Source organism: Parus major, chromosome 2 (genome assembly GCF_001522545.3).
Source record: "Parus major isolate Abel chromosome 2, Parus_major1.1, whole genome shotgun sequence".
Lineage (NCBI taxonomy): Eukaryota > Metazoa > Chordata > Aves > Passeriformes > Paridae > Parus > Parus major.
The window spans coordinates 118711952-118724687 of NC_031769.1; the positions used below are offsets into that span (position 1 = coordinate 118711952).

Sequence of the window (12736 nt, forward strand, 5' to 3'; positions counted from 1 at the left end):
CCCAGCTGTGGCAGACCAGGACTGCCATAGCTGATGTTGAGGCTGTTAATGAGAAAAACGGGAACAGAAACTTCTGCTGGTACTCTGGTGCTCCATCCATGGTGTCACCTGACTGATATAACAGAAAAGCAGGTGATGGGTGGATAAAATACAAATTTCTGCATAAGCATGGAATCAGAGTATCTGATTTATAGGCAGGACATGCGGTGGCCCACAGTCCATTTGGGAACTCCTCATATCCACACTGATACTGACCACAATTGATGCTAGAAGTGAAATCCAAGTGACAGGGAATGAAACACAGAGGTTAGAGGTCTGGGGAACACTTGTTGCATGTGTTTCAGCATGTTCATGTGCCAGATCTGCCACAAAAATACTGCGTCTTATTTAGCTTTTCTTTTTTAGTCACCCTCTTGCAGATTAAAAGTGATTTCATTTGGTTATTCAGGTGGATTAGTAAACCTAAAGGCCCAAATCCAAATCTCTGTACTGAATTGTGGAAATAATGAGATTTAGCCTCAGACTGCAGCTGTCCCTCATTTTGATTCAAAGTATGTTTGAAGAGGGTCTACTTTCCATTTTCATTTAGAAAGGAGTGGATTAAATTATTTTTTTCCATTTATGAGAGCCAAAATCTCCCTATACTTTAGGCTTCTGAATGAACAGAATGTCAACCCACAAGTCTAAGGAAGTGTAATTAACAGACTGATTTGAAGGCAGCATTCTTAGCTCATATTCAGATTCATGTTACACAATGAAGCATTTACAATGGTCTATTCTTCTTTTACATAACAATTAGGTCATAATTTCAAATAAGATTTTTATTTCTACAAAATTGCTGGCAATTAGTTTGTCATCTGGATAGTAAAACCATCTGTCCAGAATTATTCCCACCAGGAAACTGAGGGCTTAGAAATCCCATGTACTTCCACACTTTAGAACCATACCACAAATATTCACCAGAAAGCCACTGTCTAAGAACTGAACCAACTGCCTTGTGGAACAGACTCCTTTTGCCAGCATGTTTTCAAAATTACTAGAATGGTTTTAGAAACCTGACCAGAGACAACAAAACCATTCAAAATCCTGCCAGAGACCTACAAAAGGTTTGAACATCAGTCTATATTTGGTACAGATGAAGGAGTAATTAGAAGGCTGTGGAAAATATTAGTATCCAAACTTTAACTTTTTCTCCACATTTCAGGTGCAGTATTTTCTGTCTCAGAAGAGAAGGAAATGCATTACATACTGTTATGGAAGTGTTAAATAGCTTCTGTCTCAGATGTCAATGTTTAGAACATTGGACTATCATGGAATATGGAGGAGGACATTGCATGGATTAGGACAAAGTTAAAATAGCAAGAACAAGGTCATAAATGATCAGTTCTTCACAGAAAAATGTGGGAGAAAATATGTTAAAAAAAAAAAAAAAAAAGGAAAACAGAGAAGAAAGGAAAAAAGAGAAGCATGAGAGCAGTATCTTCTCTCATCACCCAGTGTCCCAGCTCAGGACTTGGACTGCTCAGCAGGAAGGAAGATCAACACCAAACCACATTTCCAAGCAAAACATGATTCAAGAACAAAATAAAAGTCTCCTGTCAAAGCTCTGGCTTCAGGCTGCCATAGCATTCATCAGGTTTGTCTTGCTCCTATTCCTAGTGGAAAAAAAGAGCAATATTAAGCAAAAAGTCCAGTAAGCTTTAAGGGTCTATTACAGTTAAAGATCTGAACAGTTTCCCATAACTTTAATTGAAGCCAATGGGCAATCCAATGTCTGGAATTTTAATAGACAGTTTCTGTTCAGGTTTTGATGGAAATGTAGTCTTTGACTTCAAGGAATTCTAATTTGGCGTATCTGTAAGAAAGAAAATCACAAAAAGATTGTTCAGAAACTGAATTTCTCAACTGTCATTTGACACACACCTGTGGCCAGTGTTAAGCAAGAACAGCCAAAAGTAACAAGAGCACCTTCACTCCCAAGAGGTACAAACATTGGCTCTGTTACCTTCTTAGCACACCCATCGCCTGGTTTGGTTCTTCTGCAGGGAAATACCCAAAGACAATCAGCAGAATCTTCAGATCTGCTGGTTCACACAGCTACTGGAGCAATGGAAAGAGAAATCAGGTGGCATAAGAGCAAGTATTTGAGAAATTCTGGACAAAAAGCTTACAGAATATTTGATTTGAGCTGGACTATAGAAATATCAAAAAGAATGCTAATACTCACAAGAACTGACTTTTTCCCCACTGTGACTGTTGTTTAAAAGGGATATTGCAACCTTTCTAACTTTATTTTGCTGCGGTTTCCTTGTCTTCTAAATAACTAAGTATATAGTTCAGGGTTGTTTTTTCTTCTCACTCCCCTTTAAAAACTTTTTGTCTTAAAATGAAAGGGCTCCAGGAAGGCTCTTACTAGGTATAAACCTGCATGGTTTAAATTGAATTTCAAACTCTCATTTTATAAGAAGGTATCAGGAATGGTCTGAGAGGATTTACCTGCTGTGTAGTGGAAATATTACTGGCCTGACCTCCTGTGACCCCAGATTAGTGACAAATACCAAATGGCATGTAAGTAGACCTCTGATATCTATGACACAGATGCTCTACTGAATTTTAAGTGAGTCACATATAAATAATGACTGCACAGATAGATTTAGGAGCTGGAACATGAATTTAATGCAAAGTTAATAATCCCTTCTGGAATTATAGCATTTCTTGAGGTAAAGGGGAATGTAATGGTTTTGTTTCTATTCAGTTGCTTGTCTTGGTACTGAGAGCTGCACTTGTTTACTCTGGAGAGTTGTTTTGCTGGTTTTGGCTGGGATAGAGTTAATTTTGTTCACAGTAGCTTGTACGAGACTGTGTTTTGGATTTAGGCTGAGAACAGTGTTGGCAATTCAGGGATGTTTTAGTTACCGCTGAGCAGTGCTTGCACAGAGTCAAGGTCTTTTCTGTGCCTCACTCCACCCCACTCCATCAGTGAGCAGCTGGGGATATGCAAGGATTTGGGAGGGGCACCACTGGGACAGCTGATCCCAACTGACCAAAGGGATCTTTCATACCATATGGCATCATGCTCAGCATCTAAAGGTGGGGAATGAAGAAGGAAGTGGGGGAATATTTGGAGTGATGGTGTTTTCTCAGGTTACCCCTATGTGTGATGGAGCCCTGCTTTCCTGGGGATGGCTGAATACCTGCCTGTTTGTGAAACTGTGAATTAAGTCCATGTTCTGCTTTGCTTGTGTGCACAGCTTTGGCTTTACCTATTAAACTGTCCTTATCTGAACAAATGAGTTTCCTCACTTTCACTCTTCCAATCCTCTCCCTCATCCAAATGTGAAGGGAGTGAGTGGCTGCATGGTGCTTAATGACCTGCTGGGCTGAAACCACAAGAGGAAGGACAGCAGGTGTTCAGCCCACACAGTGGATTTTTCTGAGGAGAGCTAAGGGCATCACTGGATTTGGTGATGTGAGCACATGCCCCAGAGGCAGGAACCCTGATTTATGTACCAGTTCCCAAGAGTTTCTGTACTTTGCATTAAGCAGCTAGCTACAGGGAGGCAAAGTGTTTTTTCTCTTTGAGCATTGTCCTTGTGTGCTTCACTGAGAGCCTGCACATTTGCACCTCTCTTTTCTTCCCCTTCCACAGAACTCCTCTGGCTCTCCAAGAGCATTAATAGCAGGCAGCCTCCCACATAGCTCTGGGTAGGGTTGAAAACAGACTTGGTTTAAAGTCACCTGTGCAAGTGGTAACTAATCATAAAATGTCTGCAGAGAGGGTGAACAGAGGGTGAACACTTAGCTTTGTTGAGCCTGAGTCCTAACAGCTCCTGGGTTATTCTATGGCAGAGCCAGGAAATTAATTTGCCTTTCTAAACATAATTTTCTCCATTCTGGACAGCTCAGCATTCTTCCCCACTACTTGCTTTGCATTATTTCCCCCCAGATATACTATACTACATTTTTAAAATCAATTTATGTTTTGTCTTTTTATTTCTAACTACTTTTTGCCTTCTCTGCACTATATAGTCTATCACCACAGTCTCAGTTATTAAACTTAATGTGATATCTAGAGCTCACTTCACTTCCATGTCAAATTTGCCATGACTTGGCAATGAATAAAATGAAGCAGATTGGGGCTTCCTTCGCAAAGGATTCAACTCCCACTTTAGAGAACAATGAACCTGTGCATAAGACTGGAAATAGCAGAGTGTCAAAGGCCAGCCTTTCAAGAAACAGTAAAGATCAGGCCATGCAAAACATTTCTAAGTGAGGGTGAGAAACAAAATCCAAGCCACAAATACCTCTTCCCAGCCAAAAGACTGCCAGTGCTGGTGAAGTGATGGGAAGGGTAGATTGCTAATAGCATACTTCTACCTATGTCAGACTTCCACGTTATCTGGCAACATCATGTGGCTTCCATGAGAGCTGGCATATATCCATTTAGCTTTAGATAAATCCAAATATCTTGTTTTTCTTCTGCTGTTATTCTATTACCATTAGCAGGAACAAGCAGCCACTTAAAAACCAGAAATTGCAATATAGAATATTAGTAAAAAACAACCAAAAAAATTTCTCTGGTGTATCAGAACGTGAAAGTTTATTTATACTCACACAAACTGAAATGCTAACAGTTACAAAGATGGATGATTTGAGTAGTCAAATGTAAGTACTCTATTTATCTTTCACAGCTGTGCTGAAGAATGAGAGTAAGGGGCATTTTCTATTACAAACCATTTGCATAAAGTAACTTAGGCAACAGGTTCAATAGTACACCTTTTTAATTTTGCTGTCATAACAAAGCTTGGCAACAAATATGCCACATATATTTGTGTATCTAGCTATATATCTATGTATATATATGTATGTGTATGTATGTATTTGTGTGTGTATATATGCACTTACATAGTATAGAGAAGTTCACACAGTTAATAGGCTGTGGAGGGAATTCAGACTCTGTACTCCAGAGATTTCCATCTTTGCTGTGTCTTTTCTGTGACATGTGCATGCCAGCTGTACAGAGGTAATGGGGACAGGACAAGAGTTTCAGGGGGAGCCAGAGGAGGGATGGCAACCAGCCCACCTTGATTCATCATTCTCCCCTGAGGCCCATATTGAGTTATGTGCAGTTGTCTCCCATGCTGTGGCCAACCTGCCATCCACACCATGAAGTTGGTGGGAAAGGGTAGCCAAGAGAGTGGGGGACCTCTTACTGGTCCCTTGTCCCATCGAATTGCTGGGCATAATCCTGAGCAGCTGCTGGGGGCCCAGCCAGGAGTAGTGGGTGCTCCACTCAGTGACCCTTCATGGATACCTGCAGACCCTCTCTGCAGCTGCAGCCTTGTAACCCTCACACCTCTTCTATATGTTTTTTTCCAACCTGTTTTCCCCTGGATTTTCCCATTTTCTTCTAGTTCTTTGCCTGCACAAGAGAGCTGGACAGTTTTGGTAGAGCCAGTCCCTGGTTAAATAGAGAATGGCAAAAGTGGCAGCTGTGCAGCCTTGCCATTGACAAAGAACAGGAAGACTGGGACAGGCCTGTGCCTCTCTCTTTGCATAGGACACAAAGAAATGTGTCTCTTGACATCCATCCCCATCTCATGTTGCAGGGCAGAATTCAACACTGAGAGAAGCAGAAAACTGAAGGAAAAGGCAAAAAATAATTTCTAACAGTATTTTATTGGCTTGCATTGCAAGCATTTTTGAGACAAAGGTACCACTCACTGAGTATGCATTCCAGTCATGAAAGACATAAATAATAATAATAATAATAATCACTATTTTTAATTTCACTTTCTTGGCACTACCTCAAAGTTACATGTGTGTTATTCTTAGAAGGAAAACCATTACAGCTGAACATTTTTATCAGTGAGCATCTAAGAAATGGAAACTTCAAGCACTACTGACATGTTTCAAAATGTGGATTCCAAGTTTATGAGCTGCCTACATGATCTCTTTCACTCTATAGGACTCCTTGCTTTCTTACAAGTTTTTGATTTAAGGGTTTTCATATGATGGTCCTTAAAAAATAGTTATTTTTCTGTGTATTTAGTTGCTCAGAAAGAAAGACACTGATTTCAGGGGGCAATTAAGTGCTTACTTCATCAGACTAATTTCCAGCATCATTGGTGCTGTGCTGGACACATATTTCAACTCTGAGCATGCAACTCTTATGGTGGTGTCAAGACTGTAGAAGCAGGTCCTTGACTGGTTTTGGTTTCTCTTCCATTTGTTAGGTCTCACCAGAGCAGAAAGTGAGCATCAGAAACAACCAGCTGGCAGTCAAGGCTCTCATTGATGGGTAGAGAAGCGAAGAGGCATCTTCACTAGCCCATGTGTGTACAACAAAGTGTCTGCTATAAAATGGTGGTCACTGCCACTCTTCCAAATTTAAAGGCAGCCCTGCTCTGTGCTTGGAAAAGTTAAATGCCAGTCCTGAATTCCCAGACATTCAGGTCTGTAAAACCTCAGAGGATGGGACTTGTAGCCCTGAGTGAGATGTCTGACTGCCAGACTCATCCATTCAGCACATGGATTGCTTTGGATGACAGAGACGCCATGAAGTTCAGGCATTTGCTGTGAGTCACTTAGAGACACATTTCCAGGACACCAAGGCCTTATTCTGCACTGGCTGATAAACAAAACAACTGCTGCTCATCTAACTGAGCCTTCTGTAAACTAGATGCAAGTATTCTTTAACCTATTTAACACCTCAGCTGGGCACCAGAAGGTGAACGACTTTATGTCTTGGGATAGCAAAGAGATGAGAGATGTCTCCTCATTCCCAACCCAAAGGGCATAAATATCACAGACTTGCATACAAGACAATTGTTTAATACGTTCACAAATCAATTTTATTAATTTAAAACAAAATCAATGAAGAAAAATTCTGTACACAATTGTGGACACAACACACTTTTTGTACAATAAGGCCCAGATAAACTTTGTTATTTTTTTTCAGTCCGCAAGTGACTAAAAATTGTAAAGAGCCAAAGCAAAAAGAAAAAAAAAAAAAGGACAACCAATTCCCCCCCCCATCACTGCCTACTTTGCTCGAGGAAAAAAAAAGGCTAATTATAGTTTCAATTCTAAAAACTATCCACAATGTGCTTTATGTACATATGTGAGTACTGCACAAGTTGCAGCACTCATACTGCGTAAAGTAAAGCACACGTGCAAGTCTTGGTAAGATAAAAACCTCTCTGTTGGTACTAAAGCAATCCACAAATATTTTATTCTAGCAGCAATGTGATTCCTCCAATAGAGAAGGGTGTTGATTTGTAGCTACATTGATGCTCTGTAGCTTTGCAGGTAGCTGTTTCATGGCTGGTGGGTTTTTTAATTAAAATGAAAGAAGAAAAAACAAAAAATTAACCAACAATGGTGAGGCTTCTTTTTAATTAGATATTTAACTGGGCAAAAGGAATTGGTACAATTCAAGCCAAGAAGTCAGACTAACAGTTTATTTAACCAAGTAGCTCACAGCCTTCAAGATCAGAAAAGTCACAAGTCACAGACAGACACAGTCTAGGTTTGTCCTTTAAGTTAGCACAGACAAAAGCAAATTTTAAATCCTTGGTGATAACCATTTCAGCATTTCCATTGCCGGCAATGGATGTTATATCTTAGGAAAATCTGACTCCTGGTGGAAGAGGATTAAAAAACTTAAATGTATATGAGCATTTTTGTTTAATTTCTCCAAAATATTCTCATTTCTAATTTCTAAAAATATTAGTGATGATACTTTCCTTCATTTTTGGATGAGACAAAAGCTATTCAGTACCAAGGTTTCAGTTTAAGTTACATCTTAAAATATATTTTTGTTCTTTCTCTATTTCTTTATGGAATGACTCTCCTAATTAATTTTTTATACTCTAAAAAGGGTTAATATGTTAACTTTAAAAGAGGAAACAAAAAGACAATAAAGGCCTCCTCTTCACTTGGGTTTTATCTGTATTTTCTTTGACCTGGGAGGGGGGGGACACACAAAATCAATGTTTCCATGATCAGAGTGGGTGAGACAAGAAAATGGCAGAGAAACAGCTGAGAACAAAACCCAGTTCCTATTGACACTTGACATCCATGCTTTTGGTCTTGACAAATTTATCTAAAAAAATCCATTATCTACATATTTATATCCAACACATTGATAAGGCACCGCACAAGTTTGTGCACACGTGGCCTCATTCTTCACCAACAAGGCATTACTATCTTTCAATAGCATTTACCTTAACAATATGTAAAAGAATCATTCATTATTACAAATTTACACAAAAAATTCTTCCTGTACATGATTGTCTCAGTGATGTACCTATTAGTTTAAATTAGACATATTTTAAACTACTCTGTAATGTGCTAAAATCAAAAGTAGTTGCTGTACCATAAGGCAAAGGCTTATAATAGCCTTTAATCCTATTATACATATCCTCAGTTATATGATGTCAAAATATAGTCTGTTCATAAATAAGTAAAGATGTACAGAGTACCCTGGGTATGAGAAACCAAAACGTAAACCTTCTTTATAAGAAAATTACTCCACTGGTATTTTGTAAAATCTCAGTCTTCATTGTGCAATCAAGTTTGCTGTGTTGAAGAAATGGTGTGTGTCACATTGAAGAGGCTAAAAACTACAAAGCATTTGCAGGTCCTTTTTCTTTTCTTCACAGGTATGAACCTCTTATTTCCTTTTATTTTTTTATTTTTTTTTTCCATTATATTTTTTCCTTCTCAATTTCTTTTTGGTAGCAAATATGGTAAAGATGAGTTGTTCAAACACTCGCATGGCTTATTTTCGTTGGACTTGCAGTACCGGAGCCAACAGCTGTTCTGAAGAAAAAGACATGCTCCTCCGTTTACTGAAAGGGCAAGGGTTAAGACCAATTGCAGCTGTACGTCAACATGTTGAAATCACAAAGTTCCGTAGTCCAATGCTGACACAAGACACAGGCATCTCATCCACGGGCAGAAGGAGGCTCTGAGGTTTGAAAGTGCTGCTAAGTTGCTACAAGTACTCCAGTTCCAAGGCATGGTGAAGGGCCATAAGGTCAGAGTGGCTCGAGATCCTCCAAAATGGCATAGCATGCTGTGAACAGCACAGACAACATGTAAAAATAACCCCAAGCATTCTGGTATTTAGACCCACCCTTTGTTTTTTACAGGGATAAGAGAACACTTGCAGGAGAGAAAAAGAGCTCTTAAAACCCTGAGTCCTTCATGTTAATGTCTGGTTTCTCTGACCCACCCCCTAAGCATAAATTCTCAATAACAGTAAATCTATTTACAATAGGAACTACAGCAAAAACATCAGGAGATCATAAGGAAGGGAGGGGCTTCTAATCTCTTTATATGAAAAACAGATTTTGGAACATTGCAGAAGAAAATATTACTTCTGGATAAAAATAAGCCAAATAACATATACATGAAGCCTGTAGGTAGTTTGAGAAAGGGAACAGAAAGAAAATAAAGAAAGTGAAAGTGTTGTTTATTATCAAAATGTGTCTTCTTCTTGTAAAAAACTACTCCTGGCAGATGAGTTAAGAACAGAGAAATGGTGATTCAGAATAACTCATGTGTTGCTCACCTCACTTTGAAAAGATTTTTATCCCAGTGGCTTGTATAACATTGGTCATTGCTAACACTGATCTTAAAACATCTTTTCCATATGGAACATTAAAATAAATACATATTTTTTTCCTATTAGTTGTAATAAAATCTGTCTGGAGCACAAATACTTTTGCAAAGAACCTGAATAAACCAAAAACACAAATCCCAGGAAAAAGCACAGATTACCTCATTCATGAAGGGTAAAAATCTGATTAAGAACTACCTTTATACTTGAAGCTAGGAATTATAATAACAACAAGAACTTTTGCATAAATTAAAAAAAAAATAAATCAGCTTTTGTCAGGAAATTATTCTACAAATTCAATGGGAAAATAGTTTCAATTCAACAGTGTTCTGGAGGCTAACATGACTGTGTTCACCTTTACATTGGGTCAGTTTGCATCTTTAGGAGGCAAACCACAACCAATTTATTATCACATTAGCTTCTAAGTTCCCCAAGCATTTTATCTATGACTTCTCAAAGAGGCTTTCATCATCCTACTTCAGCAGCTCCTGTGTAAATTCCTAATTCCACTGAAATCACTGGCAAAACTCCATCTCCTCTGTCACTTGCATTCTGCTCCTTTTTTTTTATTCTGGTTTTCTCAAATTTAAAGTTAGAGAAAAATTTTGAAATCAATGTTAAATTCACAGTTTCCAGCTGCACATTTACCATCATTTTTATACCTGTCTCAGAAGGTAAACACCTAAACACTCAGCCTATCACATCCTCTTTGATTTGACACTCCTGATCTGAATGAAGATGCAATATGGATGCATCAGCACATGCCCACATGCCAAGTACAACAAGCTTCTAGAGCAAAGGAATTTCTTCAGGAACAAACAAAATGATCCCCAAGAAAACACCATTGTAACAGTTTCTGTTCTGCTTTGCTTTGCTTTAGAGAATTAGAAAGCCTTGAGAAACAGCTGACTGAACCTCAGCTTCAAGATAAATTCATAAGCCACGGCTGACAATGGAGAGAATAAAACAAACAAAATTCAGAGACAATAGAGGTATTTTTTGGAAAAAAACCAACAAAAAAACCCCACAAAAATCTTATGATATTTCCAAAACATTTTAAAAGATGGATCTTTTCCTTAAGAAGAAATTTTCAACACTACAACACTATTTTTTCCCTACATCTTCAGTCTGGACTTCCACTGTACTGTCTCTATGCTCCACCAGCAACAGAAAGCAGATGCAGTTAGCTTGCTCAGTTGCAACTCCACAGCCCAGGGTCTTCCCTGTTACATTAAACAGGCAGCCTACCCTCTGTGCTGTCAGGCCAGACACTGCTGCTTTCCAACTCACAGATTTCCTAAGGATGAACTTCTTGCATCATGTTCAGGAAATGAACCAGCAAGAGCAATATGAAATAAAAATTACCAGTCATACCATTCTCTGGACTTTGCAAAAGCTTCTGTGCATCTGTCTCTTTCTGGCAGAATTTGAAATATCTGGTAGGGGTACTACATCAAGGATGAAGAGTCACAGGTTTGTGCTTGCAGCAGGTCCATGCTGTGTTTACCAGATGACTGCAGTGCTGCCTCCTTTTCGTGTGAGGCTGCAGCTTCCCTCTTCTCTCTCAAACTCCTGCCAGGTGGGACACAGCAGCTCTCCCTGACAGCCAGCCATAGCTCCCTGCTCCTCCTCTTAGTCATCTTGGCAGCAGGTCTGCCTTAGCCAGTGGGTCAGGGAAGTGTAAACAGCATACCTATGATGTGGTGTGGCAGAGTCTGGTGGACTGACATGGATGCCCTCCAAGGGAGAACCATAGGAATAAATTCTTGGCTTCCAGCTCCCACTTCATGCAGCTCCAGCTTTATACTGCTTCCCTAGTAACAACCTCAGCATCACAGAGCATACACAAGCAAGTAGAGGAGGGTTAAAGACTGATTGATTTAACAGAAGTTTTAGCTTCTGCTAAATCAAATTACAGCACCTCTTGCTAGATGCCCATGTGCAATATCAAGTTTTGGATTACCCCGTTTATGGGTCAGCTGTTGATGGTCAGATTCTAAACCAAAACTGTAAGCAGTCATTATTTTGACTATGTATTTCTATCTCAAGTTCAGTTAAGTGTCCTCTGCTTTATTTATGTGTCTGTGAAAAGATTGTGCCCATATTTACGCAGATACAGCAGTGAAGTGGGGAACGACAACAGAGTCTCATAAAAAAAAAAAAGAAAAAAAGTTGTGTAAATCTCAGGATTATAATTATTTTCAGTTCTCCCTCATGTAGATCTAAGGGCCAGCTGCACAATCCCAAGAAATGAAGCATGCCAGGGACATGGGGGCTGCATGGGGCTGGAATCTGCACTGGTGCCCTGGGCATGGCTCAACGTGGTCAATTCAAATTTCTCTCAATCTGACCCTACAGCACAGCCTTCAGAGCTGTGAGGAGGAGAAACAAACCTGATACAGATCAATATATATCTGTATGTTTGTGTGTTTATATAGAGCCTCACACATATGTGCTCATATATATGCATGTTTTCATGAGACATATACACTAATTTTCACCCCGTCTAAGATAATAAATGATTGTATGCAACGAAAACTTTAACGTAACAAAATTATTATATAGAACCTTATATATTATTCCTGTATTAACATGCACTGTTGATTCACAAATATTCAGCTATGTCAAAAGTGGCAACACACTCCTGAGATGGAAGTACATTTTCTCTTACCAAATGACTTGAGATCATTTGAGAGAGAAAGAGATCCTTTGTATATATTTATGTACTAAATATTGCCTTTAAAATACCACCCCTGCCAACACTTAGCACACACATGTCATGCAGAACACTTCTATTCTGAGCCAAGAAAGAAATTCTAATCTTGCATTTGCTGCTGAGGGAGAGAGGATGACAAATGCTAACCACTAATAAATAGGTGGTGAAACTGGGTGCATTAGTATCTAATAGAACTCTAAGTCTACTATTTCAACATCTTCCAAGTAAATATGAAGCTCTTGTCTCTTAAAAATCACTCATTGTTTGGCAGATGATACTTAGCAATAAAACATCAATGAACTTTTAAATTATTTGATTTTGATGGCATTTTGATATTAAATATGGTGGCAAAATTTTGGTTTTGATGCAAAAAGCATAAAAAATAAAACTAC

At 38.9% G+C, this 12736-nt stretch overlaps 1 protein-coding gene across 4 annotated transcripts in view; it reads right to left on the reverse strand.

Moving 5' to 3' along the window:
• Positions 1-5727: 5727 nt before the first annotated feature.
• The window catches only part of EYA1 (EYA transcriptional coactivator and phosphatase 1), a 90153-nt gene continuing 83144 nt past the window's right edge, over positions 5728-12736 (reverse strand). For all 4 annotated transcript variants that reach the window (XM_033512294.1, XM_033512292.1, XM_033512293.1 and 1 more), the window contains exon 18: positions 5728-9082. In XM_033512294.1, the coding sequence (XP_033368185.1) occupies positions 9002-9082 (81 nt within the window). In that variant the 3' untranslated portion in view covers positions 5728-9001. The remainder of the gene's footprint in view (positions 9083-12736) is intronic.